Here is a 23,342-nt window from a genome sequence, read left to right on the forward strand (position 1 = left end):
CTGGTTTTACAGTGGACCACCTAGAACCGCTCAGGAGCAGCTATCCAATTTCACACTAATCCACAGAATCTTTACCAAACCCAGGTCTTCTAGCACTTTTCTAATAATTCCTGTCAGACAGCGCTAGATATCTTATCAGTGTCAAAATCTAACTATGCTGTTTCTTCCATAGCCATAGGGATAGAAAATACCCTATTGTACAAGAAAACTGAACTAGGTAGACACAGCTTGCTCTCAACAAACTCCTACTTGCCTCCTCATTATATGCTGGGAGTTTACAAACAGGTTTATATGGTTCGAGTTTGTGGGCACATAAGTCGCCTCCTTAAAACATCAGTCTTTCTCAGCTCGCACTGTGTTTAACTGACAGCCAGGTGTATGGCGATACCAGATTTCCAGCTGCCCCTCCAGGACAAGTTTCTGCCTCATAAGTTTGGAGAGAAAGGCAGGTTTGTGTGTGTTACAGCAAAGTAATTCCACCACCTCTGGAACACAAGCCAGTGGAACTCCTTCCACATGTAACTGGCTCCTCATGCTGCAGCTGGTGCAAGCTGCAATCAAAGCCCACCCAGAACATAAGCACTGCTTGGGTTTCCTTCCTGGGTAAATCCTCTGTTATTGTAACAACATGGTTCTTGAGACAGCTTATCTCTGAGGCCTGGCTGCTCTACCTGACCTTCTGTCTTGCACTTGTAGGAAATTATCTCTAAGGTTCTTGCCTCTGTCAGATTCTGTCAAAGTAAGTCAGGAGTTCTGAAGTTCCCACAGAAATGTAGTGGCACGATGATATTTCCCTTGTTTCCATGGGAAACCTTGTCAATAATCTCCAAATAGACCTGGCTGAGTGACAGGATGATATATGAGCCAACCCACCAGCTGTTTTTGACATCTCGCCAACTACAGACATTAACTCTGAGTGAGTAACACTCTTGAATTACAGCTACACTTTCACACAACAGTTATTTCAAGCCTGATCACACTGGCTTATGGGAACCCACAAATGTCTCAAAAAAGGTCTTTTATGTGGAGCAAGAGGACTGTAGCAAAAGGGAAGCAGGAGGGGAGGGGCAGGTGCAAGGCTACTACACCACCATCATCTCCCTCCCTAAGTTAGGAGCACAGTCTTGGGTAAGGAATGCTGAAGATTCATACTATGTTCTCCCAGATGTACTCACTCTGACTCAGTTTCCTGCATTTGTGGGAACACAGGCCACTCATTTTTGGCCATTTCTTGCTACTTGTCCTTGTAGGTTCAGGGGCTGTAGTTTTCCAAGTATTTGCTCTACTTGCAAAAAGATCAGTTTTTTCAGAAAAGTAATCTCTATTTCATTAATTAGTGTTCTTCTATATAATGCGGTCTCCCTCCTTCTCTAAGAGTCAGAACTGCTGTTAACCTGCATGAAAGAGAAGTTCCTCTTACTGTACTTCAAGGCATTACACTGATAGCTGCATCCTTCTCCACAAACACAAAGTATGAAAAGGCAAACAATATTTATTTTGAATGCAATTTAATGTTGCAAAGTATTACACACTTTCCACAAACATTCAGTACACACTCTCCAATAGAGATAGGAAAAAACCCCCAACCCAACATCACTCCTTAGCTACTACTGAGTTCTTAGTGACTGTGAATTGGGCAAGTGTTTGCCATCACTGAGAGTTAAACATCCTCTCTTAAACAACCTAAGGATTAACACTCAAGGAATGATGGATATCACCTACCAACACACAGAATCTACATTATGCTCAACATATTATTGCATCCCACTAACTAAACTAAAATACCAATTGAACTTAAAAGACTAGGAACCCACTCACTTTCTGCCAGCAAGGGAAAAAAGCATTCTGGGGCTTTAAAACCTGAGGGCACATATACATCACTTTATACTCCAACAAAATCTAGCTACTTGTGCACATGTCTATTCATCAGCATGATCAGGGCAATGTACAGACCCTCAGTGTGTCAATCATACTTCTTTGGATACTAATGTTATCATGAACTGGAGCTTAGCCCAAAGTGCAATCTGTAAAGCTCTGAATCTGGTAAAAACTGTGTATTTTTTTTCTTTTGAAATAACTGTAGTTTGTGTCAGAATATGCAAGTTAATTTAACATAAAGTGCAGTAGCTACACCTAAAAGTGATGGGCTGCTGTTATGGTGGAACACTCTTGACCAGTTCTACACTGGAGCTTTGTATATCAGGTAGTGATCTTTGTTCACAGAATTTCACGCAAAGAGTATGAAGGCTAGAGGTTAGGAAAAATACAGGATCTGATTCTTGCCCTGTACCTGCATCCATTCACCTCTGCAATAGCTGAATGTACTACTGCCATTTTTTAATTTATAACATTACTTCTCTGTGAGCAATCAAACTCTGAAGAGTGTAAGAAAGCAGTTGACAGCAGGTTGATTAGAGCCCTTTGAGTCAGAGGTTGCTTTTAAACAAAATATTAAGTAGGAAGGCTCAGTCATTTTGAATAGTACATTATGTCTGCAGTTACTAATTCCCCAAGCAATGCTGATAATAACTTATTTACCATAAAATAATAATTCAGCAAGCAATATCAAAAATTCTTACTCAAAGTAGGGCCACATCAGGCATCAGCAACCTTAGCTGATATTCTTAATACCCAATAAGTGTTTGAAACTGAGCATTTCATAACTGGGGAGAGAGGAAGGAAAAGGAAAAAGCAGCTGTGTTTCAAGGAGTAACAAACATGACTGTATGAATTTTTACAAAGAAGTTTCATACAAAAATTATAGGACCGTGTGCCCAAAAAGCACATTCCTCTCAGACAAATCTACTAGCAAGTACTATAAATCTTCATTGTTCCACTGGACAGATGTTGCTGCTTTTATGATCTGTCAGTTAATCTGACAGTAGGCTACTTACCACCCACTTTGAAGTTCTCAAGATGACAGTTACATCTAGCACCAACAACTTTAAGTGTAACAGCATACACCTTATCTCTTGTTTTACAATGCCTGAGAGATAAATAACCCCAAAGTTCTTGTTAAAATCCACTGTCTTAAAGATGATACTGTATACAGTACATTTTCAAATTGATAAAAAAATAGTACAACATGAGACATCTTAGCAAAGCACAGAGGAAATGGTATTTCCTGGTCTAGTATTAAAAAAGGAAATATCACATATTAATAAAAGTGCACATCCAAAGCCTTAACACACTTAGTTCTGATATTAGGTGGAACGCAGACAGACCCTATTTTCTCCAAGACTGCGGGTATTAGAAGCTACAGTTGCTAATACATGACAAACATGCCTGTACTTTGCATCATTTTTTAAACAGACCTAGCATGAATTGCTTGCAAGAACCATAGCCATTTCTGAACCTCAGCCCCGAATTATAACCTTAAAACTAAACGGATCTAGACATCCCTTATCTTTACAAAACAGGCTGTAAACAAACACGAAATTTGAATCTACTATTCTTTTGTAAGAATGCAAGACTCATTGTCACATCTCATTGCTCACTGAAATTTAAGTCTTCAGCTTGGTTTTTAAGCAGTTGATTTACTTTTTTCCTAAGTACTAGAGGAGCACTGGACTATTGTTCATGTCACTTTGCAATGCACTGGTGAGAAGTTACCCCTCAAATCAGACGTACAGCTAGGTACCTACGAGTTTTTATAGTTTGATCCCACTATTAATCCACGCTGACCTGAGCTCTTACTGAAGTGAAATATTCACACTTATGTGTGAAATTCAACGCCAAATTCAAGACCAAACGTGCCTGCAGAGGTAGAGAAGGATTTCTGTGACCTTTCTGTAAAAGGGACATATGCAGCATACAAATGTCCACAGGTCACTGGGGGGGCAATACAGAAACATTAAAAACCCTTGAACTCCTATTTAGTTTTAGGGACTGAATCTTCTGTCAGCTATTCCTGCATTTACACTGCCTAACTGCACTGGTCCAGTTACCCAGCTGCAATCACTTTGCACTGGTCTCCTGCTGCACTTGGTAAGCAGCCACATACTGTGATCCAGCGTGATGCCCAGCGCGACTGCCTGTGCTACACGCCAGGCTGGGAGGAGCACGTGCTTCGAGCACACTCTTGTGGCCAATGAACCACATCAAAATCAGAGACGGGCACAGGATGCATGTAGGCATCTTGGACTGGCTTCTTTTGCATGAAAGGCCTTAAGCCAGAAGTTACAAAAGAAGCACCAGAATCAAGCACCAGTGGTGACCTACTGCAGGAACATAATTCCTTGACCCTGGTATTTGGAAAGAGCTTTTACCGAGAGAAATGCTACATTGAAAACAGTGCAAAACAGAGCCAACCAGAAAAGTTAGTGGTTAAGAGTTTCAAGATCCTCCACCTTGCTGCTTCTTCTGTCCTCTCCAGAAAGAGGAAAGAACATACTTGCCTTCTCTTTCTGTGACACCTGAAGTTCTACATGTCTTAGAAAGAAGATAAAATACAACCCTATCCATTTATCATTATTAAATACTGTCTGTGCAGGAATGCAAGTTGAAACTCCATCCTGTTCCATGGCCAACTTCATGTGATCTTCACAGGTGATTTCTTGTGTGCGCAGAGGAGGGTGACATAGGGAACACCAATGAACGCCCATCTTTCACTGGGCCAGAACTTTATGACAGGGCCCTGCTCAGGGATCTCAGAGGCAGCATCGAAGTAAGCAAAGCAGACACAGCCCAGGTATGCCGCAAGGCAAATCAAAATGTGCCTGAGAACAGACAGCCCCCACCAAAAAAAAAAAAAAAGATCAGTAACATGACTTCAGTAAAGCAATCAAATATATCACCATGCTTTAAAATCAGCCTATCCTTCACCTTCTTCCAAGCCCCCCACTGGGCTGCTGTCTGCCCTTTGCATGCAGGCAAAGAACACAGAGAATAAGGAAAACTACAAAACTGTAGCTTATCCTTGGTCTAAACTGGTTGCAGCTTTTTGGCCTCTCTGCACCTGATTTGTGTAGAAATGCTGAGATAATGGCATCTTGAATAAGAGAGCACAATTTGCTGGGTGGTAAAAGAAAAAAGGCATCAAAAGCCCTTCCCTGCTCCCCCACTTCACCCTCAGCTGTAACAGTGGAAGTTTAAGCTTTCACAGTCTGCTTCAGTGGAGAAGCGCTGTGGGATTTTTAGTAACCAGTAGGGCAAGGAATTCTATTACAATTAATGAACTTAGTGTCTGAAGAATCTGGTCAGGCCAAAGAGACTCTTAAATCCGCCACCTTCAATAGTGTGAAGCTTGCTCTGGGCTTATAATCTTACCAGCAATTCTATCTAGCACTAACCAGAAACAGCCACCAGGCAGCACAGAAAGGTGATGTGGTGAAGATGTATTACATTTGAATCAAACTGTACAGTTTATGCACAACACTTACCACACACAGTGCAAATAGGGGAAGTTAAATGAAGACCAGATCTCACAAAATGCTTTGTCACTGATCCAGCAGAAAAGTGCTAGCATCCACCAAAGTCCTGAAAAAAGACCCAGTTTGTACACACGCAGGTTTTCACACCTGAGGAGAGAAACACAAAGAAGTTGTTATAAAATAAGACAAAATTTGCTTTGTTATGGGAGCCTGATGCTTTTTGCCTCTATGTGTTTTAGGGTAGAATTCATAGTGCCAGGCCTGCATCTTTAAAATGTCTCCACCATAAATATCCTTGACAGAGGAATTTTAGTTACTTGCAAGGCAGTAGAGAAGTAACAAAACAAACCTTTTAATCAGTAAGCTGTGTTTTGGGTATTGTCTTAAACACCAATGTGCAAATGAGGGCAAACATCAAAGCATTCCCATATCTAGGGAAGGATATCTAGGACAACTTATACATGCTGTCTGGTAACAACCAGCCACACAGCAAGTGCTCAGATTTGTTCATATCTGTCACTATATAAAAACTGGTTTAAAAAAGGAACTGGGTAAGGGTTTTTTTTAATTGGTTAGTTAACTCTTCCCCCCTACAGGTTAGTGTTGTACAATGTAACAGTTACAGAGAACTTCTAAGGTAGTAAAGCCTCTGCCCAGTGGGCCCCAAGAAGCATGCTTTAGTAGACAGCACAGGCATCTACATCTCAGACAGAATTCCTCCTCCTGACTAAGCTACAGTTCTCTTCCTCCACAAGAAACCTGACTTGTTCGTATAAAGGTACACCAGAGAGAAAGAAAGCACAGAACATCTGCTGTGCTCACACGTGGTGTGGTCCACAGCTAACCATCACTGAATACAACTGCAGATGCCAGGACACTGGCATAGCATTACCCATGTTGCAGGTCTACTCAAAAGCTCACAATTTTATTTCCCTATATGATGCTTTGTTCAGAAGAGTAAAATCAGGAAAAGGGAAGCACTGATATAATCTTCAGGTCCCAAAATGCTATTAAAGTCAGTAATTTGCTGTCTACCTACACTTGCTATTTTGGGTTTAGGCCTCTTGGTGCCAGTAGATACAGCTCTGCTGTTACTGGTATCTATAAACTAAAGCTAGACCAGGACTTGACCAGCCCTGTGTGGCCAAGGGAAGGCACGGCTCAGCTTCCCTGCCTTTTGCAAGAACAAAGCTATGATTAGGGATTTTCCTTGCTGCCTTTTTTTATTCTTGCTGTTGTTAACTCTGTGAAACTCCCAGGGATCCAAGAACCGTTCAGTGCTCTTGCACAACTCTTGCTTCAATGAACTGCTCTTCTCAGGTTACTGATATAACCTCCCAAAGCACTCCCAAACCTACTAATAAGGTGAGAGAATCACCTCTTTAAAGTGCCTTGTTTGAGCTACATCTCAAAAGTAAGCTGATTAGGCACATCTCTAGCCAGTATAACAAGGAATACTCAGCTTTCATCAGGTTTAAAAGCCCCTGTCTTCTCCCTCCACATCCTAGGAAGAGAACAAGTCAATGCCAAGTGCCCCACAATCCCTTCCTCTATCTCAAAGTCTACAAGAGGAGCTCCTCTAATCCACACACATCTTCTGTGCCTTACATCTACGCCAAAAAGTTGTTGGGAATGTCTCCATGCCCCTTCTTCTCCAGTAGACTTGACGCTGAATCACCAGTCTTCCACACAATTCCTGAGCTCATTCACTGCATCTGGAAAGTAAGCAATGCCTAGCAAACAGGTCCTTTAAAGGGACACTTCACCTTGTGACACTCAGAAGCAATTAAAAATGTGTGTCCTTGGAGGAGGGAGCTAGAATAGGCAAACATGTATTTTACTATGTGCACTGCAGTAGTATTTATGGTCCCTGATCCTCTTTATAAAAGACAGCCCTTGACAACTAACACAAAAAAAGTTAAAACCATATACATGGTGCTCTGCCAGGAACACTTATATGAATACATCCCAGAAGCAGCAGTATACCTGGCTCTGGTGTACTGCAAGCTGAAGAATTAATAACAGTTTTCCCTGCAGGATATTTTTTCACTCAAATGCTATTTCAGTTGACATTTTAACAGGCATCTGGGATTAAGAAACTCCTAAAGTGGAGCAGAAGGCACCTTTATAGCTACTGGATTAATGACAGGAAAGCTATGAACTGCCTAATCATGGTGACAGGATTTTCTTCAGTGTCCTTTGCATAAGTTGGTTTTAGAATCTGGCATTTCTTTTTTAAGCCATCTATAAATAATGTTGCATTCAAAATCATCACACCTATCTTTATGATTCAAAAAAGTGCTTCAGCTACTGGCTAAACTATAATCTCCTCCACAATTAAAATACAATAAAAATAGTTGTTTTTCAAAACAAACACACCTACATGACTGCCACAAAAATTAATACTCCACATAACATACAAACCAAAATGGCTCTTAGGTCTGAATCCTCCAATCCATTTAGCAAATCACCAAGACATAGAGGAGACAGGGCTTGCTCAAGATAGTTTCAATCTTTAGTGATTTAAATACTTTTTAAAAGGCTTGTTTCTCTGAAATTGCATCTTTACATTTAAAAAAGCTACAAGGGTCATGAAGAAAAGAAAGGGTAAGATTTCTGAGTTACCTATCAAGCTGCAGCGTGCAGCTACACAAATTCTTCTTTACACTCTTCTATGAGACACCCCATTAAGAAATACATCCCATGTTTGGCCCAGTTTTATCAGTACAATTAATACTGGTGAATCCTCCTAATTCTGGAGGATTCATGCCTCTATCAAATGGCTAGACAGCATGGACACCTTCATAAAGAAGAAGGAAAATTGGTACTGGTCAAAAAACACTGTTGTATTAAGCATACCATGCTTGAGTCTCCTATTAATGCCAAGGCAGATTTACAGTCTTCAGTGAGATGCATAACTGTTTGGAAGAGCAAGATGCTAAACCATGTACCTAAGTAGATACATGCCTGGATCAACCTTGTACATTTGACAGGTAAAACTGGACTGCTGCATGGGTACTTGTGCACCATGACAGAGGAAAGAGGGTGTGTACTGAGAACATGGAGGCTTTCCTGGACTTGTCTAAAGGACCTAAACATGCAACTGCATCCTATTTAAGGTGAGAGGCTTGGCCTCAAACATCCAGCTCCTTTCGTTAGTGGCCATGCCTACCAGTATCTGACTGGTTTGAATACCAAGGAGAGAGGACAATTAACTCGCATGGTTCAAAGACTTCAAGACTGCAAAGCAAAACTGAAAACTTACTTGAAGAAATTTTTCCAGTTCAAGATCAGCCATAGAAATGGTACACATTATAATGACAGGTTTGCTCATCACCACCATTAGGTACTGCAACTTATTTTAGAAACTTACAACTAGACGCTGCAGGATGTACTGCAAAAGACTACTCTAAGCAGTCAAGCACAGTAAGAGCACAGCTTGCTGATCTGTGTAATACTCCCAAGTTTTCTGTGGTCACCCACCACAGCATCTTCAGTTCCTGCAGTGACTGTGCTTTGGATGGGCTGAGCACATGCTTGCTGAGGAGGCAGGGGACTGCAAAGCTTCCTACCTACCACTGCTTTTACCACAATGAGAAGATGTAACAGAAATAACACCTGGACACTGGCAAGAGACATGGACACAACCCGTTTCTTTTATTTCTCAATAGACGCAGGCAATGGTCATTCAAAGTACCACTGAAACAGAACCTGTTAGCTGAGGGTCTGAAAGAGCTGTTTGTGCTGTTGTGTGCAGACCTGTGACATGCTCCTTACCCTACTCTCGTCTGAAAGAAACTGGACCCCACAAAGCTCACATTTCCATTTGCACCTTTTGCCTACACAACACACAGTGTTCTGGGTTTAACACAAACAGCAGTTACCTGAACACCAGAGTTTCTGCAAACACTGATGTGCCCTAGCCATTTTGCTGTCTGGGGGACTGAGCTGGTACACACTTCCAGCAACTTTATCTTCCAGTGTCACGGCACCCCCAACAAAACATACCAGTTTTTCTTCAAACCAGTGCAAGTTGCTAGATGTTGATTAACTGCTTAATTTGTTTTGACACAGGTATAACCTTTTATACCCTAAGGAGTATTTTAAATTTTTAACTAGCTTAAACTTTTAGTCAAGGGAATAAGGGAGCTGTGAGCAACCTGCAACAATGAAGCAGGGCTCCCTCACAGCCCAGTTTCTAGTAGGGGAATCAAGTATGAACAGACAGGCATGAAGCTAGGGTAAACCCTCGCTGCTCAAGGCTCAGATATCAGCTAAGCAAGAACATTCTAGTATCTATCTGCACATGGAGATAGTAACATGCCTGATGATGACTCACTAAATCATACTAACTCAATGGTGTTGCAATTTCAATGATTATTTGGCTTGGACCAGCAAACCAAAGGACCCTCATCCATTTTATCCCTGATACCATCCCCTAGGAGTTTTGTTTTGGGTTTGGGTTTTTTTTCATAATGAACACATGAAGTGATTTCTTTGAACAGAATGAGAATAAAGTTTTAAATTTCTCTGTCTTTCAAGGACAAGTATGCATTTAACTACTCTTTGCTCTTTTGATCATCTCCCACCCACAATACAGTCCACCCTACCAGCTCCACATTTCAGAACATAATGCTTTTTTTGTGACATCATCTCCTCATCAAGGACAAACAAGAGACAGAAAATTCTCATTTCAAAACACAGTGGCTCTGATTCACCAGCATTCTGTACAAAATTGACGGCAGCCTAGAACAGGAGCAATAATGGCGTTTTGGTCTAACAGGCCACAAACTTCAGCACAGAAAAGAAGAAACTACTCTGAAGGCTCTTCTCCTTACTTCCCCAAACACCTGTTTCACGGATGAATTTCTGCTGCAGACTGCCAGGACTCAGATGTGTAGCCCTCTACTGACTGTGGTAGTAGAGAATGGGAAAATCGCAGACATTTTAAATAATGCTTAGATTATTTTTTATCCTGCAAAAAGGGATGAGATTACTCATCTCCTCTAGGTTTACAAGAATATATCTCATTTAAGTCTCCTAGATATCAGCATAGCTTAAAATAAAACCTTTAATTATTTGCCTTTTACACTTAAGAATTCATAAAAAAGTATCATAGGTATTACATCATCTCAACGAACAATTAAGAGGGCTACATGTCACTTTATGTCTCTTTTTAATCACCTATCCAAAAGAAAGTTTACCTGTGTCCTTAATTCTCTCTGAAAAAACAGACAGGGAAACTCCACACATTTTAGTAAGATATGACCTTTCAGAAGGAGGTCTAGAAAGCAAAATCTGTACACCAATCCTAGATGTGACGCAATAGTATTCAAACTTCTGTGACACAAACTATTCATCCTTTTAAGCTTCTCAGGAGCTCACGCCTGGAAAATGCCTATGTAGACAGCTCACATGAGATACCACCATTCTTCACTGACTGACCTTCTTGTCTGCAACTAACTTGTGTGCTGTTTCCCAAGTTTCTTTGACGACAGAAATAAACGCTGCTCAGCACAATGTCTAATGAGAAAAGACTCAAGAACACCTTTACAAAACATTGTTAGCAGAGGCTTCCACTGTATGGAGAAGCAGCAGCAGAACAGGGTAAGATAGCAGACAGGAGAATCCCTGCTCTCAGAGGAGCAGTCAGAATGCTGCCGTAGGACATTTGGTCCTATTCTTGTTCCTTTTGATGCACATATGCAATATGTGAGAGCCAATGTAAGTTGTAAAATCCTTCTCAGACACCAGAGAAAGTTTGTATGCTGGTACTTGTCTGGTCCTTTTTACAGCGGGTGAAGAGATTAAAAAAAAAAAAAAAAGCATCTGGACAGCTTCTGGTATCACTATCGTGGTAGGACCCTTTAAAATATTAAGATCAGTCTCAGGTTCTTCTCTATTTGCATTCTGGTTTTAGCGTTTCTAAGGCTCTGGCCGATAGCTATCCTCTACAACCTAGTGATTAGCCTTATCTTTGTCAGTCTGACTCCATCATATTCTCCATGTCAGAAGACAAATTGGTGTAAGACTCACAGTACAACTTTCAGAGTTGGAACATCTTCCACACATGCTTGGGCCTCGCTCCACATTCCATCTAGTACCCAGACTGTGACCAGGCAACCACCTCACCCTTGCAAAGACTATACAGCAGAAACACTGTCAGTGGAGTGAAACCCTTGCCCTGATTCCACAACAAACACATTTGAGTTAACCAGGTTGCAGCAACAGACGTGTCGCAGGAAAACAGACAATATCTGATCCAGTATAATGGCCTAGGGGAAAAAAAATCCTTGCCAAAAATGTCTGAACTGGCAGACATTTGTCTGGTATCAACTGAAGTTTATACCAGATCTGCACTTGCATGTGGGAGAAGCGTTTCTGATCTGCTACCACAATCACTGAACCTAGATCCAGCATCACACAGTAGCCTAAGGATCTCAGAAGGCGACGCTGCATTCAGGAGAAAGGTACTCACTCACCTCTTCAGTTCAGCAATGAGCAAAGCTGTGCAGGGAACACCCAGAGTCATTAGCGAGATGTTGTTGATGGCAGGCTTAATGAAGGCAAGGCAGGTAGTAACACCAGACAGGACACCCACAGCAGCTTTAAATCGGCTCCTGAATAGGGTTTTGGGGGGGAGAAAAACTGCTTTCAATTCAAAACTTTTAATTACTAAAACCAGAAATCTGAAAATTATTTTAATAATGTAACAAAATTGAGGTTTCTCTGGATGTGTCCATGAGGTGCAATAACAATGTGCATAAAATGGATGTGGATCTTGCACAAATTTGCATGTGCATGCAGAATTAATCATATACACATGCCTTGGCTAGACTGTGGTCTTCTGAAGCAGCCACGTGTACGTATACTTATGTGTGCACACACATAATAACCACTGGTTTCAAAATCCAAAGGTACACTACAATCTTCCTCCTCCCACAGTAAATCAGGAACAAGACCACCTCTGCACACGGCTCTGTACTTCCTCAAAGCAGTGCTGCGTCATCATTCTTCATGCTTTTAACGTGGATTTTTAGGATATTTTGTTACAGTTAATGTCTAGCTTCTGGAGCCATGTTACAGTCTGTTTTATTTTCCTTTATCACGCCTAAGCCTTAAAGATACTGAAAACTACAAGGTAAGTAAAAGCATTTCTTTTAATAAAATTCAATAGTAGGTGAGAGATTCCCACACTTTTTAAAGACTACAATTTTGTATATTCTTAGCATAAATTAAATCACAATTGGGCTCTATACAGACAGCCTGACAACCTTCAAATTAAACATATGACAACTGGTTTTTAAACTTCAAGTCTGGACTTTAACAAACCCATTTCCAGTCTGTGGCAGGACTATGGCAGACAGAGGATGATCACACTGCCCTTCAACTACTGACCCATAGCTTTATAAAACTAGTTGCTGTCCAAGCATGGCTCTTCCATCCTTATTTCTGTGCTTGAAGTAAGGTCTCAGTATACCTGTGCAGCACCATTCCCTGGCCACAAGTATCATCACCTTACCTAGCTCATTCCATCTGCCATTTGCTTTGAAGTTTTCGTTGCACTGGAAGCAACAACTTAATTAAGTAGGAAGTTCCAATCAGATGGGAATGCTTTAATGACTGGAGACACCACAAATTGGTCATGGTAGATAATAACATTTGCAGCACTGAAAACCCAGAGCATGGTGAGGATGAAGAAAGTGAAGATCAAAGCAGTGAGCACAGGATAGATGTAATATTGGAGCATTAGCTAGGTAAAGAAAAAAAAATACATATATATAACCAAATCTGTTCTGGGTTAAGGTTTTTTGCCCAGTATACTTTCCTCTGCACACTTCAGAAAGGAATCAAGACCTTAACATTTAACTGCCTTGGCAGATTCTCAGGAATAAGTGTTCTAAGGCATTTAGGATAGGGGACATCCTTCAACTCATCTCAATATTTTTATGAATCAGTTATAACCTGGGAGATGATTATTTATAGTTTTAACACCAAGTTCAATCAAAACAGGATTTCACCCAGAAAGTGTTAGCATTCCTTTCAAGAAGGATACAGTTTAACCTCTTGGCCCATACTATCAATATCAGATGATAGTGATAGATTACATATAATGATCTCCTTAGGCTTCTGAGGAGACATTTACATTAACAGAAATTCTTCAAAGCTCTGAACTATTCTTCACTCAAACTAAATGTCTAAAAGCCATGTCATTGACCAAAACACCCCAGTAAAATCTGTTTGCTTCTTAAGTTGATGGTGTCCTGTAATAGCACTGTGCTGCAATATGCGGAAGTACTAAACTTACACCGACATGGCAAAGCCATTAGACTGTATACACTGTACACGGTAATTCAAGATACACTTTCCTCAGTGCAAGCTATTTTAAAGAATGGTTAATCTAGCACCAGCCTTCTCTCCCCTTCCCCCCACAGCAACTTCTCATCAGGCATATGTCAAGGAAAACAAACCACAAAAAAACCCAGACAGCAACAGTATAAGAAGGCAAGAGGTAGCAGCCTTAGCAATCTTCAGAGAGAAGCACATTGGTGCTGCAGTTCAAACCCCTCCATTACCTCAACTTATTTACTGCATGAAAGGGCAACATGTACAAAGATTATAGCACACTTTTTTTAGGGGGGGACAAACCACAACTGGATTCTTTAAACTGGCTACAACACACTTTTTTTAATCCTGCAACAAAAAAGAAAAAAATCCTTTTATACCAACAATAGGCCTCTAAACAAACACTCAGCCTTTCAATAATTAAACACCATCCTTAACCACTGCCTTAAATATTCAGGTGAAAATTCAGCTGACTTCCATAGGTCCACTTGTATGTACACTTTAGGATATACGAAAGGTTTCTCTTACTTTATTTTAGCCACAACTTACATACGCTACTCAGGTAAAGGTCTCCCTAGAATCAACAAGAACAGCCACTTCCAGAGGCAAGTCACCTCATCCCAAAATCTTAAGTTACAGGGCATAAACCTCACCATTAGCAACTGCAGACCCAGGAATTCTCAACAAAATGGTCTGAGATACAAGCACAGGAAGAGAACGGAGTGAGAAAAGATAGCGGTGGCAGTGATAAGGTTGGATGATAATTCAGTGCCAGTATGTGCAAGTTTAGGTGTTAGCGTAAGAAATTTCAAGAAACATGAAAGTGTACATGTATGATTTTATGATTACCTGTCATTCCGAAAAACTCTGGGCAGGTATCTCCTAGGAAACCACATAGCGAGAGCACACATTAGGACCCAGAGAATGGCCAGCTCATCCAGCATCTGGCCCAGGAAACTGAGGGTGGCGTGAAAGTAAACAGATCCAATTCCTGGAAGAATCAATGAAAAGGCAATATGAATAGCTGCAGTACTGCATAGACTGAAACACATGCTCATGTTCAGAATGTCATTGTGAAAGATGGATATCATTTGCTCTAGAGAAGGTTAAAAATGCAAAACAAAACAGAAAACAGACACCAGCTTTCCTAAGAAGGCAATCCAAATCATCAGCAGCTCATCAATTATGAAGCAAACACACAAGCAGCAGCTAAAGATGCCAGTTCCTACCAGAAAAGTAGATTTACATTAAGAAACATCAGCTGTCAAAGTTAAATGCAAAGCCAATTAAGGAATAAAAGCCAAATGCTGCTTCCGAATTTTCTCAATAGGACAAGAATGGGTAAGACAAAGATGAAAAGCAGCATCTCATGACACAGGTTTACAGGTGGAAAGTATCACACCGTCCCACAGAGCTCTGATTATCCCACAGCCTCAAGGAATGAAGAAGCTTAAGAAATCTCACAGCTACAAAATAGCTAAGCCTTTGGGCCCTCCAGTGCAAAACCTGTTACCCTCTTCAGTTGTGCTGGGCACTTTGAGCTCTCGTTTAAGCAACAACAGAGGAAGAAGGGCCAGCACCACTGCAGAGAACACACAAATAAAAGAAGTTACACAAAGCAAGGATAGGAAGGGAACAGAACTAAGGACAAAGTTCCTACCAGCCTCAAATTGCAAAAGGCATTTTCCTTTCAGAAACTATGGCTGCTTTAGCTTCAAGCAAGTACAAGCAAACTCCTCCATAGATGTCAGGATTGCTTTGTTTTGCAAAACAATCAAGCACAAGCGGGAAAAACTGATTTCCTCTCTCATTCATGCATGAGCAGGCTAACAGAGACTAACCAACTTACCAACCACAACTAGCAGAGTCCATATTAAATATATTCCACTGTTGAAGCAGGTTGCGTATTGACGGAACAAGCACATACATATGGGTGGTAAAACAAAAAACAAGACGTTGCTTATCTAGAGGGGAAAAAAAAAACAGTATCACAAGGACAAAAAATAAACAAACCTTAAATATTCACAGACTGCCTAAGACATCCATAAAAGCATTGTGTCATCCAGTGAAGCCCCAGCTCAACAAATTACAGCCCTCAGCTTTTGCCAAAGCTGAGCTGTTTTGCAAAGCATCAACCCGTTTTGCTTAACATCATTAAGCTAATAACAGCATGAAAACTTTAAGGAATGTAAAATGTGGCTAGTTGCATCTTTAAATTACCTTTCAAGTCTGTTCCCAAAGGCAACTTATTGAGAGTCTACAGGTAGTCAAGACTTGCAATTCAGGAAGCCTACGAGAGCAAGCAGCTGAGGAACAGAATGTCATGACAAGTGACCTGCCCCCTCAATGGCTGTCAAGCCTAGGATAGAAAAAGCACTAGAAGTACTGGCACTAGACAGGGCTAGTCAAGCTTTGTGGAAGCCAACTCACTGTGCAATAACTACTGCCTGGAAGGTCTGAAATACAAAGCTAAGCTAAAAGAGTTAGAACTGGTTTTGTGCAGGGTAAAGAAAGACTGAAGCTGTAAATTCTTTCACACTTCATTTTTGCTCTTGGTTCTCCATTACAGACAATTTATTCTTTTACGTACAACTTAATACGATTGAAAACTAGTTATAGGAAGGTAAAAAGGCTGATCATTCAGACGGTTGCTAGGTTTTTTTAATTTACTATGTAAGAGTTGAACAAAGACATATTTTCTCTTGCTTACCAACAATGTTAAGCATGATTCTCTACTTAAAGGCTGAAAACACTTCACTGGCAATTAGCAGGAGCTGTCACTGCAGCAATCACTTGGTTCTTCCTGAAAGCAGTGGCCAGTGCTGAAGGCCAGTCATGGCATTTTAACTGAGCAGCTATGGAAAGACTGCTGCTGCTTCACGACGGGACAGGGGACAGGATGAGTTCCCAGCCTCAGCTTCCTTGTGTTTCCCTGCCTAGCCCAAGCACAAGAGAAAATAATCCCCAGCAACATTCTCCTAAAGGAGACACAGAAAACAATTCTGGGAAAAGAGCGCTCCTTTGGGACAGATCCCCTCTTTGCAGAGATTTACAAACTTTTTACTGAAAATCTAGTGGAAAAAGGATTTCAGAATGACATATGAAGACAGCATTTGTTCGTTCAGCTGCCACTGTCCACCACTCAACACCATCTGAGAACAGAGGTTACAATGATTAAAATGGACACATCTAACATTTGCAAGGCTCATCAGGACATACTCCTCGGCTGGCATTCAAAATGACAATAACCACAAAAAGCAGTTTCTTGGCACCATCTACTTCACACCTGACACCTTCCCTCATGCTAAAGGTACATCCTCACAGACAAGCCGTGTTTCCTTCCAAAATCTTGGCTTTTAGATTTCATCAGAATACTTAGAAAGAGCCACCACACACACAGCTTACAGCTGCAAATACTATGCTAATCTCTGCCAACAGCACCCTGGTAACAGTACACAGCCTGGGGAAAGACTTGCTAATGCAGAGGGCAGCACCAACAGTCACACCAGGGACATGTGCCAGACAGCCACCTCCTGCTGCACTGCCCTTTCTGAACTGATGCAAGAGTTCAATTCTTCTGCCAATGACCAGCTCCTACCGGTGTGTTTTGTCAAGTAGGAAGCCATCTTCATAAACCAGATGTGAAAAACCTCTGGGGGCCCCAACCGATGAACAGTGCCATAGAACAAGCACCTCTTCAGCAGGAATAAAAGGACTCTTCTTACAGAAATCCTTCACCCTACCAAGGTGGCAAATTTTGCCTTCATCATTCACAACTTAAGATGGTGGAAGGTTAACAACCCGGGCACCTGACAATGTCAGAGCGCAGGACGCTGCACAACCTTTGGGAGGCAAGGTAAAGACCAGAGAGTTATTTATAAAGTAATACCCCATTTTAGCAGATTTTATGGGCCAAATCAGTTTGCTTAATCCACGTAAAACAGACCACACATTTAAATTAACAGGGTCACTCAAGCATCTTCCATTCATAAAAAGAACACTTGCTCTACACAGTAGAGATTGTTAGCAACACTGGGAATACAGCCATGGACCAGGATCCCAGTGCATGATGTGCTGATGCAAGCGCAGAGCAAGAGGGCTCCACTCGCCCCAGAACAGGTAGGAAGCATACACAGTGACTGGCAGCCCAGATGACAGAACACAAACAAGTCCTCTGGGGACCTGGGAGTGCTCTAAGCATTTCAGGCTTTTAAGCACAGTTAGGCCAAAGCCACGTGTCAAGAGTTAAAAATAGAGGGTTATAAACAAAGTGGCTGGAAGAAAACCTTTCCACCTCTACAGCTACAATGGATCAATGAAGAAAATCAGGCAATCACAGTCGACAAAAATCTGACTAGAAAGTCCTTATTCTACCTGGGAACAAGATGACAAAGAAAACACACCTATTTGCCAGATCTGTAGCAATGCAAGTTTATACTAGTGATTAGACAACAAAGGAGTGGTTCTGCCCTACCGAAGCACTCTTCTTGGCACTGAAGCCCCCTGTTCATGCTCATGTCCTGCCTGCAAATGCAAGAAAGCCCTTGCAGCCTGGACCTTGGCTATGACTTGTTACTCTTTGCAATGGCCACCAGGAGGACTTCCTAACATTGCAGAAGCTGAAATTCTTTTTTAAGTTTACAAAAAATGTGATAATCATATATCTCTTTTATGCAATAGTTTAGTCCTGTTTCTCATGTTCTACAAACAGTATTTTCCACAAGTTATATTCAAATCAAGACTGTAGAACATTTTCTGAAACATGTTGCTTAAGTTCTCTTAGTTCCAAGTTCAGTGTCAACTAGATCAATATTAGAAGTGCCCAGCTGGTTTCCACTCTGGTATCAGCCTGGCTCCCTGAGAGGACCCCACCCTTAGACAGACTGCAGCTACCAACACCACCCTCTCCAAGCGAGGCACCTATCCATTTGGCTCTGGCTTCAGAAAGTATGTTGCATATGCAATTTCTTTATGTAATACACAGCTGGCCTGCATGGTTTGATGATATACAAATCAAATCCTTATGATTAGTGCAAAAATTAGTAACAGGAGTACAGAAAATTTCCTTTTTTACCTGCAAAATTACATACAATTAAAAGTTACAATCTGGAAAAAAGGTAAACAGCCCAAGAATAACAGTCCATCCTCTGGCTTCATACAACTCTGGACATTTAGTTTCAATTTCCAACTACTTAATTGTATGAAAGGATTATAGGGCAAAGGCCACCTAAGGAATGTGAAGGGCTTCCTCTTAACTTCACTCACATCTGCCATAGTCCTCACTCAGGATATTTCCCACAGGCCTACCAAATCTCTAGTATTCTTTACCTGGTACATTTCCCAGACAGCAGACATAGCATTCTACAACCACAGGAACACTAATTCTTTGTGAGGAGAAAGCAGAAATGAACTAAGTAGCTCTTGGTGAGTTCAGAGGGTTTGTACAATCTATATCCTGATCCATAAGCATGCCACTCGAGTACACTAGAAGACTTTTGTAGTGAAAAAGATGATGTAGAAAGAGTATGAGCATTCTCACACACTCTTAAGACTACTTGATAGCTTTTTAAAACTCTTTTCTACATGCCACTAGGGAACAAAATAAAAGTAATAAAAACATTGGCAATTCCCCCTTGAAATGGAAATTTCGCAAGAAATATGTATTACATGCACAACAAAATGCAACATGTGGAACTGCAAAGTACTGACTTTGCTAGCAACAGGAAAAAAAGTTACTGTTTTCAGGTGTTTAAAACATGAACAGCAGCTTTTCTTGTAAATACCTCTGCACAGGGTAGTGTTTTTAACCATGTGGAGGCATTTGTTTATGTTCTGGAGTAGAGTTACACTGCATCAGGACACATTATTCATTTCAGGGGGAACAAAAACCCCCAAAACCAAAGGAAAAGCTAGTTTTCCTGTAACTCTTCTTTCAATTTGAGTTACAAAGTGTTTTGTGGCCTCTTTATTGAAGAAGTGTAAGAACTGAACACAAAATCACATTAGTCTAGTTCACACGTTTTCAAAAATTAGTCTGATCAATTTGTACAAAACCGATGAACAGATACTCTCCTACTGATTTAATCCTGTTGAGCACTTTAGTTTGCTTTTTAACTAATCAAGTTAAATTTAGGCATAACAGATGAAGATTTGAGTCCAGGCAGAATAAATAAATGGTATTTTTTAAAAAAAGTTCCAGGTAAGCTGTTCCAGCTTTGTGCTTACATGGCTATTGCGTGAGACATCAACTACAATGCTGTTTCCAGCCATGACAGTTTAAAACATGGATTAGCAAAGTCTTAATCTACAGCACAAAGACGCAGATGCCAGATTCAGGTATGCTGAAGAGTCCTTGCTGAAACTTCAAGAGGGTTTGAGTCATAGTAAAAATTGAACCACCTTAGCAGGAATAAAATTTAGACTCCACTTAAGGTGCCTTTTAAAAGAAGGGCCAAACCTTCTCAGGTGTCCTGTGAGCATCTGGCTTTTTGGGGGACACAGTTGCACAACCCCATCAATCCATTGCAAGTCACTGTCTTAATTTTCAGAAGTTGCTAACACAGAAGTCAAATCCTTACAATGACTTGTTACTACTGAAGAGAGGCTAAACATGGTTATCCTCAACGCAGTCTCTTTTTTCCTCTCCTTTCGGTGTACAGGTCACTGATTTGTACACAGCTGCCGCGACATAGTGGGTTTCAGGGCAAACTTTTTGCTGTGTCTCTTTGTTAACCTGCCTCGAACCCTAGTTATTCACCTGGACATACCTGCACCTCCTAGCATTTTGCAAGCTTCTATACCGCTGCTAATCAGATCAGTAAATCCAGAAGGATACCCATCCCCCTGCATAGCTGACTCCAAAACACACTTGCTGTCTTCAAGAAACTTGTTTATCCTGACCTTTTCCTCCCTTTGTTTTTGGTTCATGCACAGCAACATCAGACACAAAGAAAGCAGACAGTTTCCCCACACACCCTGAAAGTTCTCCAATGGCACAGACCAGCCACCACCCAGATGACTTTGGCAGCAAAACTACAAGAAAAAACAACAGGTTAGCAATGTACAGCATGTGCCTTGGAATTATTTGCTCTGTCATGTGCAGCACCCACCATGATACACTCCAGTGAGTGAAGCCAGACACCTACTTCTTTCTTCCACTGGTTGTTAACCATCAGAGAAACATAGCTTGAAAGGGAAAGAGCTCAGGCAAGCATGGAATTTGGGAAAAAAACCTGAAAGACCATTTTAATGTACATAAGAGGCAAAGCAGAACGCCCAGGTCCTCATTTGTGCACACATCACCTGCTACAAAACAGAAAACAGATGGGGCATTTCCAAGGTTCGCTCCTGGACATGTGTTTTTCATGGAAAGGCAAACTACCAGAAAGCCTGATTCGCTGTCTCACTCTCGTGGATCTACTTGTCATTGCAATTCTTTACATCAATAGGACGTAAGAGGCATTGCTACCCTTCCAAGATGCATGGTACAGGGCAGTTTGGCTCTGTTGCTGGGGCTGTGTCTCTACAAGTTGTCCCCAGCAGCTGAGCCGTATTGGGATGGCGCCAGAGGACTCCGGGGTGAACCACAGCTTACTAGAAGGAAGGAATAATTGCATTAGTGCTCTTCCCTCTCCTGCCTTTCTTCAACTACTTTCTCGGACAGACCGCTCTTCTCCTAAAAGTATATCGCTGACTTAAACCTGCAACCTCAAGACAAACCCTCTTGAAAGCTTTGCCTTCTTGGTACCAAACGTACCTGGATGAAACCCAATTTTGCCTCCAAACGCCGAAGTGTGTTTTTGTATTGATGCACCACCACCCTGCACGCCGTCAGGCGGCTGGAACCGTGCACACGGCAGCGGGCGCAGGCAGCCCGGCACCTGGAGCTTTGCCCTCGGCCGTCGCAAGGCTCGGCGCGGCGGGGGGGCCCCGCTGCACACCGTGCACCAACAGCTTGCCACGACCCTCTCTAAACCTGCCCCCTTCATACCTGCAAAATCAAACCGCTCACGTTGCTTTAATTGTACACGTACCAGGGTCGGGAGCAGGAACAAGTAGGCAGCGACAGAAGGGCGTTCTACAGGCCCATGAACACCCCCCGTACGAGACGGACCCGGCCGGCAGCGGCAGCCCCAAGGGCACCAGCGGCAGCCCCCGCCCACCCGCCGCTCCGCGACCGCGGCAGCCGCCGAGCACGGCTGGTACCCCCGCACGGCGAGCGCCCCGCCGAGCCACGCACCGTGTTGTAGAACTCGGCGATGGCGGGCACGATGGTGTAGTTATCCTCGCACCAGTCCACCTCCGAGCTGCCAGCCCGCAGCGGGTCCCACCACAGCAGCGCGCCCATGGCGCCCGCCCGGCCGCCGCTCCGGCCCCTGCGCAGCGCTGCGAGTCCCTCCGCCCCGTCCTTCCTTCCACACACACACACACCCCCCCCCGCCGCGCCTCGGGCCTGCGGGAGGGGCGGTGCGGCCTGCTCGCTCCTGGGGCAGCCCCTGGCCTGGCTGAGCCGCCCGGCGATCGGAGCAGCAAGGGTGTCCGCGGGGGCCGGCGGGACCCCGCAAGCCGGGCGGGCTGAAGCGCTTCTTCCCTGTTCCCCCGGCGGCTTTGAGGAGTCGCCTTCCTCACGCAGGTGGCCAGCTGGCCCGCCTCCCTCCCTCCTTCTTTGTACGCCTTAAAAAAATAGTTGATCAAACAGTTTGATGGAAACAGGTGGCAGCTTCTCGCATTCTCCAGTATGGCAGGCGACACGGGAGGGGGAGCGCCGCCATCACCGGCACTGCGCCTGTGCGCCGGGGATGTTTTTATGCAGGCTGGGAGCAGATGGGCCGGCGAAGGCGGCAGCTGGGTGCTCGTGTTGCGCTCTGTGACATGCGGGAGACTAATGCTGCATTTTCTCTTTGCCAAGTACCAGGGCCCTCCTCCCCGGAGAACGGGCGCTCTTCGGTGCCCCGCGCCCTGCACCGGCCGGCCCAGCGCCTGGCACAGGCAGCCGGCCCCGCCGGGCGTGCGCGCCCCGCCCCGCCGCCCCCCGGCAAGCACACCCCCGGGGAGCCGCTCAGGCTGCGGGAACACCGGGTCTTCCCCGCAAATCCAGGGCGGACACGACACGCGTTGATGGCGTTTCCCATTCCAACTGTTGATACTTTCAGTTCTGGAGCAGATCCATGTCGTGGTTTAACGCCAGCCGGCAACTGAGTACCGCGCAGGGTAGAACTGGAGGGTTGAGAGTAATTTAATAACAGAAATACAATGGTGATGATGATGATGATGATGATGATAAGCATTAGGGAGAAGGGAAGAAGAACGAAATCCAAACGGAAAGGAAGAAAGAAGGTGATGCACAACACAACCGCTCACCACCCGTGGACCGATGCCCAGCCAGTCCTGCAGCAGCGACTGACAGGCTCCAGCAACACCCCCAACCACCCCCGTCGCCCCCACTTTATATACTGAGCATGACACCCGTGGTGTCGAATATCCCTTTGGCCAGTTGGGGCCAGCTGTCCTGGCTGTGCCCCCTCCCCATTCCCTGTGCCCCTCCAGCCCTCCAGCTGGCAGGGCCTGAGAAACTGCAAAGTCCTTGACTTGGTACAAACATCACCCAGCAACAACTAGAAACAT

At 43.1% G+C, this 23,342-nt stretch overlaps 1 protein-coding gene across 4 annotated transcripts; it reads right to left on the reverse strand.

Moving 5' to 3' along the window:
* Positions 1–1,474: 1,474 nt before the first annotated feature.
* ACER2 (alkaline ceramidase 2) lies at positions 1,475–22,649 on the reverse strand. Of its 4 annotated transcripts, XM_037373871.1 has the most exons (7): positions 21,958–22,063; positions 20,828–21,311; positions 15,568–15,682; positions 14,568–14,709; positions 11,855–11,992; positions 5,382–5,519; positions 4,252–4,718 (listed from the first exon to the last, which is right to left on the reverse strand). In XM_037373871.1, the coding sequence occupies exons 2-7, from the start codon at positions 20,888–20,890 to the stop codon at positions 4,532–4,534; spliced, it is 783 nt and encodes a 260-aa protein (XP_037229768.1). In that variant the 5' UTR covers positions 20,891–21,311; positions 21,958–22,063; the 3' UTR covers positions 4,252–4,531. The 4 variants fall into 4 exon arrangements, with proteins under 4 accessions (XP_037229767.1, XP_037229768.1, XP_037229770.1 ...); XM_037373870.1 differs by lacking the exon at positions 20,828–21,311 and having other exon boundaries at positions 1,475–4,718; positions 21,958–22,649; XM_037373873.1 differs by lacking the exons at positions 20,828–21,311; positions 21,958–22,063 and adding an exon at positions 21,752–21,842.
* Between the last annotated feature and the right edge of the window lie 693 nt (positions 22,650–23,342).

This window comes from Falco rusticolus, chromosome Z (assembly GCF_015220075.1).
Source record: "Falco rusticolus isolate bFalRus1 chromosome Z, bFalRus1.pri, whole genome shotgun sequence".
NCBI classification, from domain to species: Eukaryota; Metazoa; Chordata; class Aves; order Falconiformes; family Falconidae; genus Falco; species Falco rusticolus.

Excerpts from the sequence above, each read along its gene's own strand:
- ACER2 (XM_037373870.1), bottom strand. The coding sequence starts at position 22,065 with ATGGGCGCGCTGCTGTGGTGGGACCCGCTGCGGGCTGGCAGCTCGGAG. Across the intron at positions 11,993-14,567 it reads AGAGTTTTTCGGAATGACAG|GAGCCGATTTAAAGCTGCTG; the intron begins GTAATCATAAAA and ends AACCCTATTCAG. Across the intron at positions 4,719-5,381 it reads CCCTATTTGCACTGTGTGTG|GCACATTTTGATTTGCCTTG; the intron begins GTAAGTGTTGTG and ends GTCTGTTCTCAG.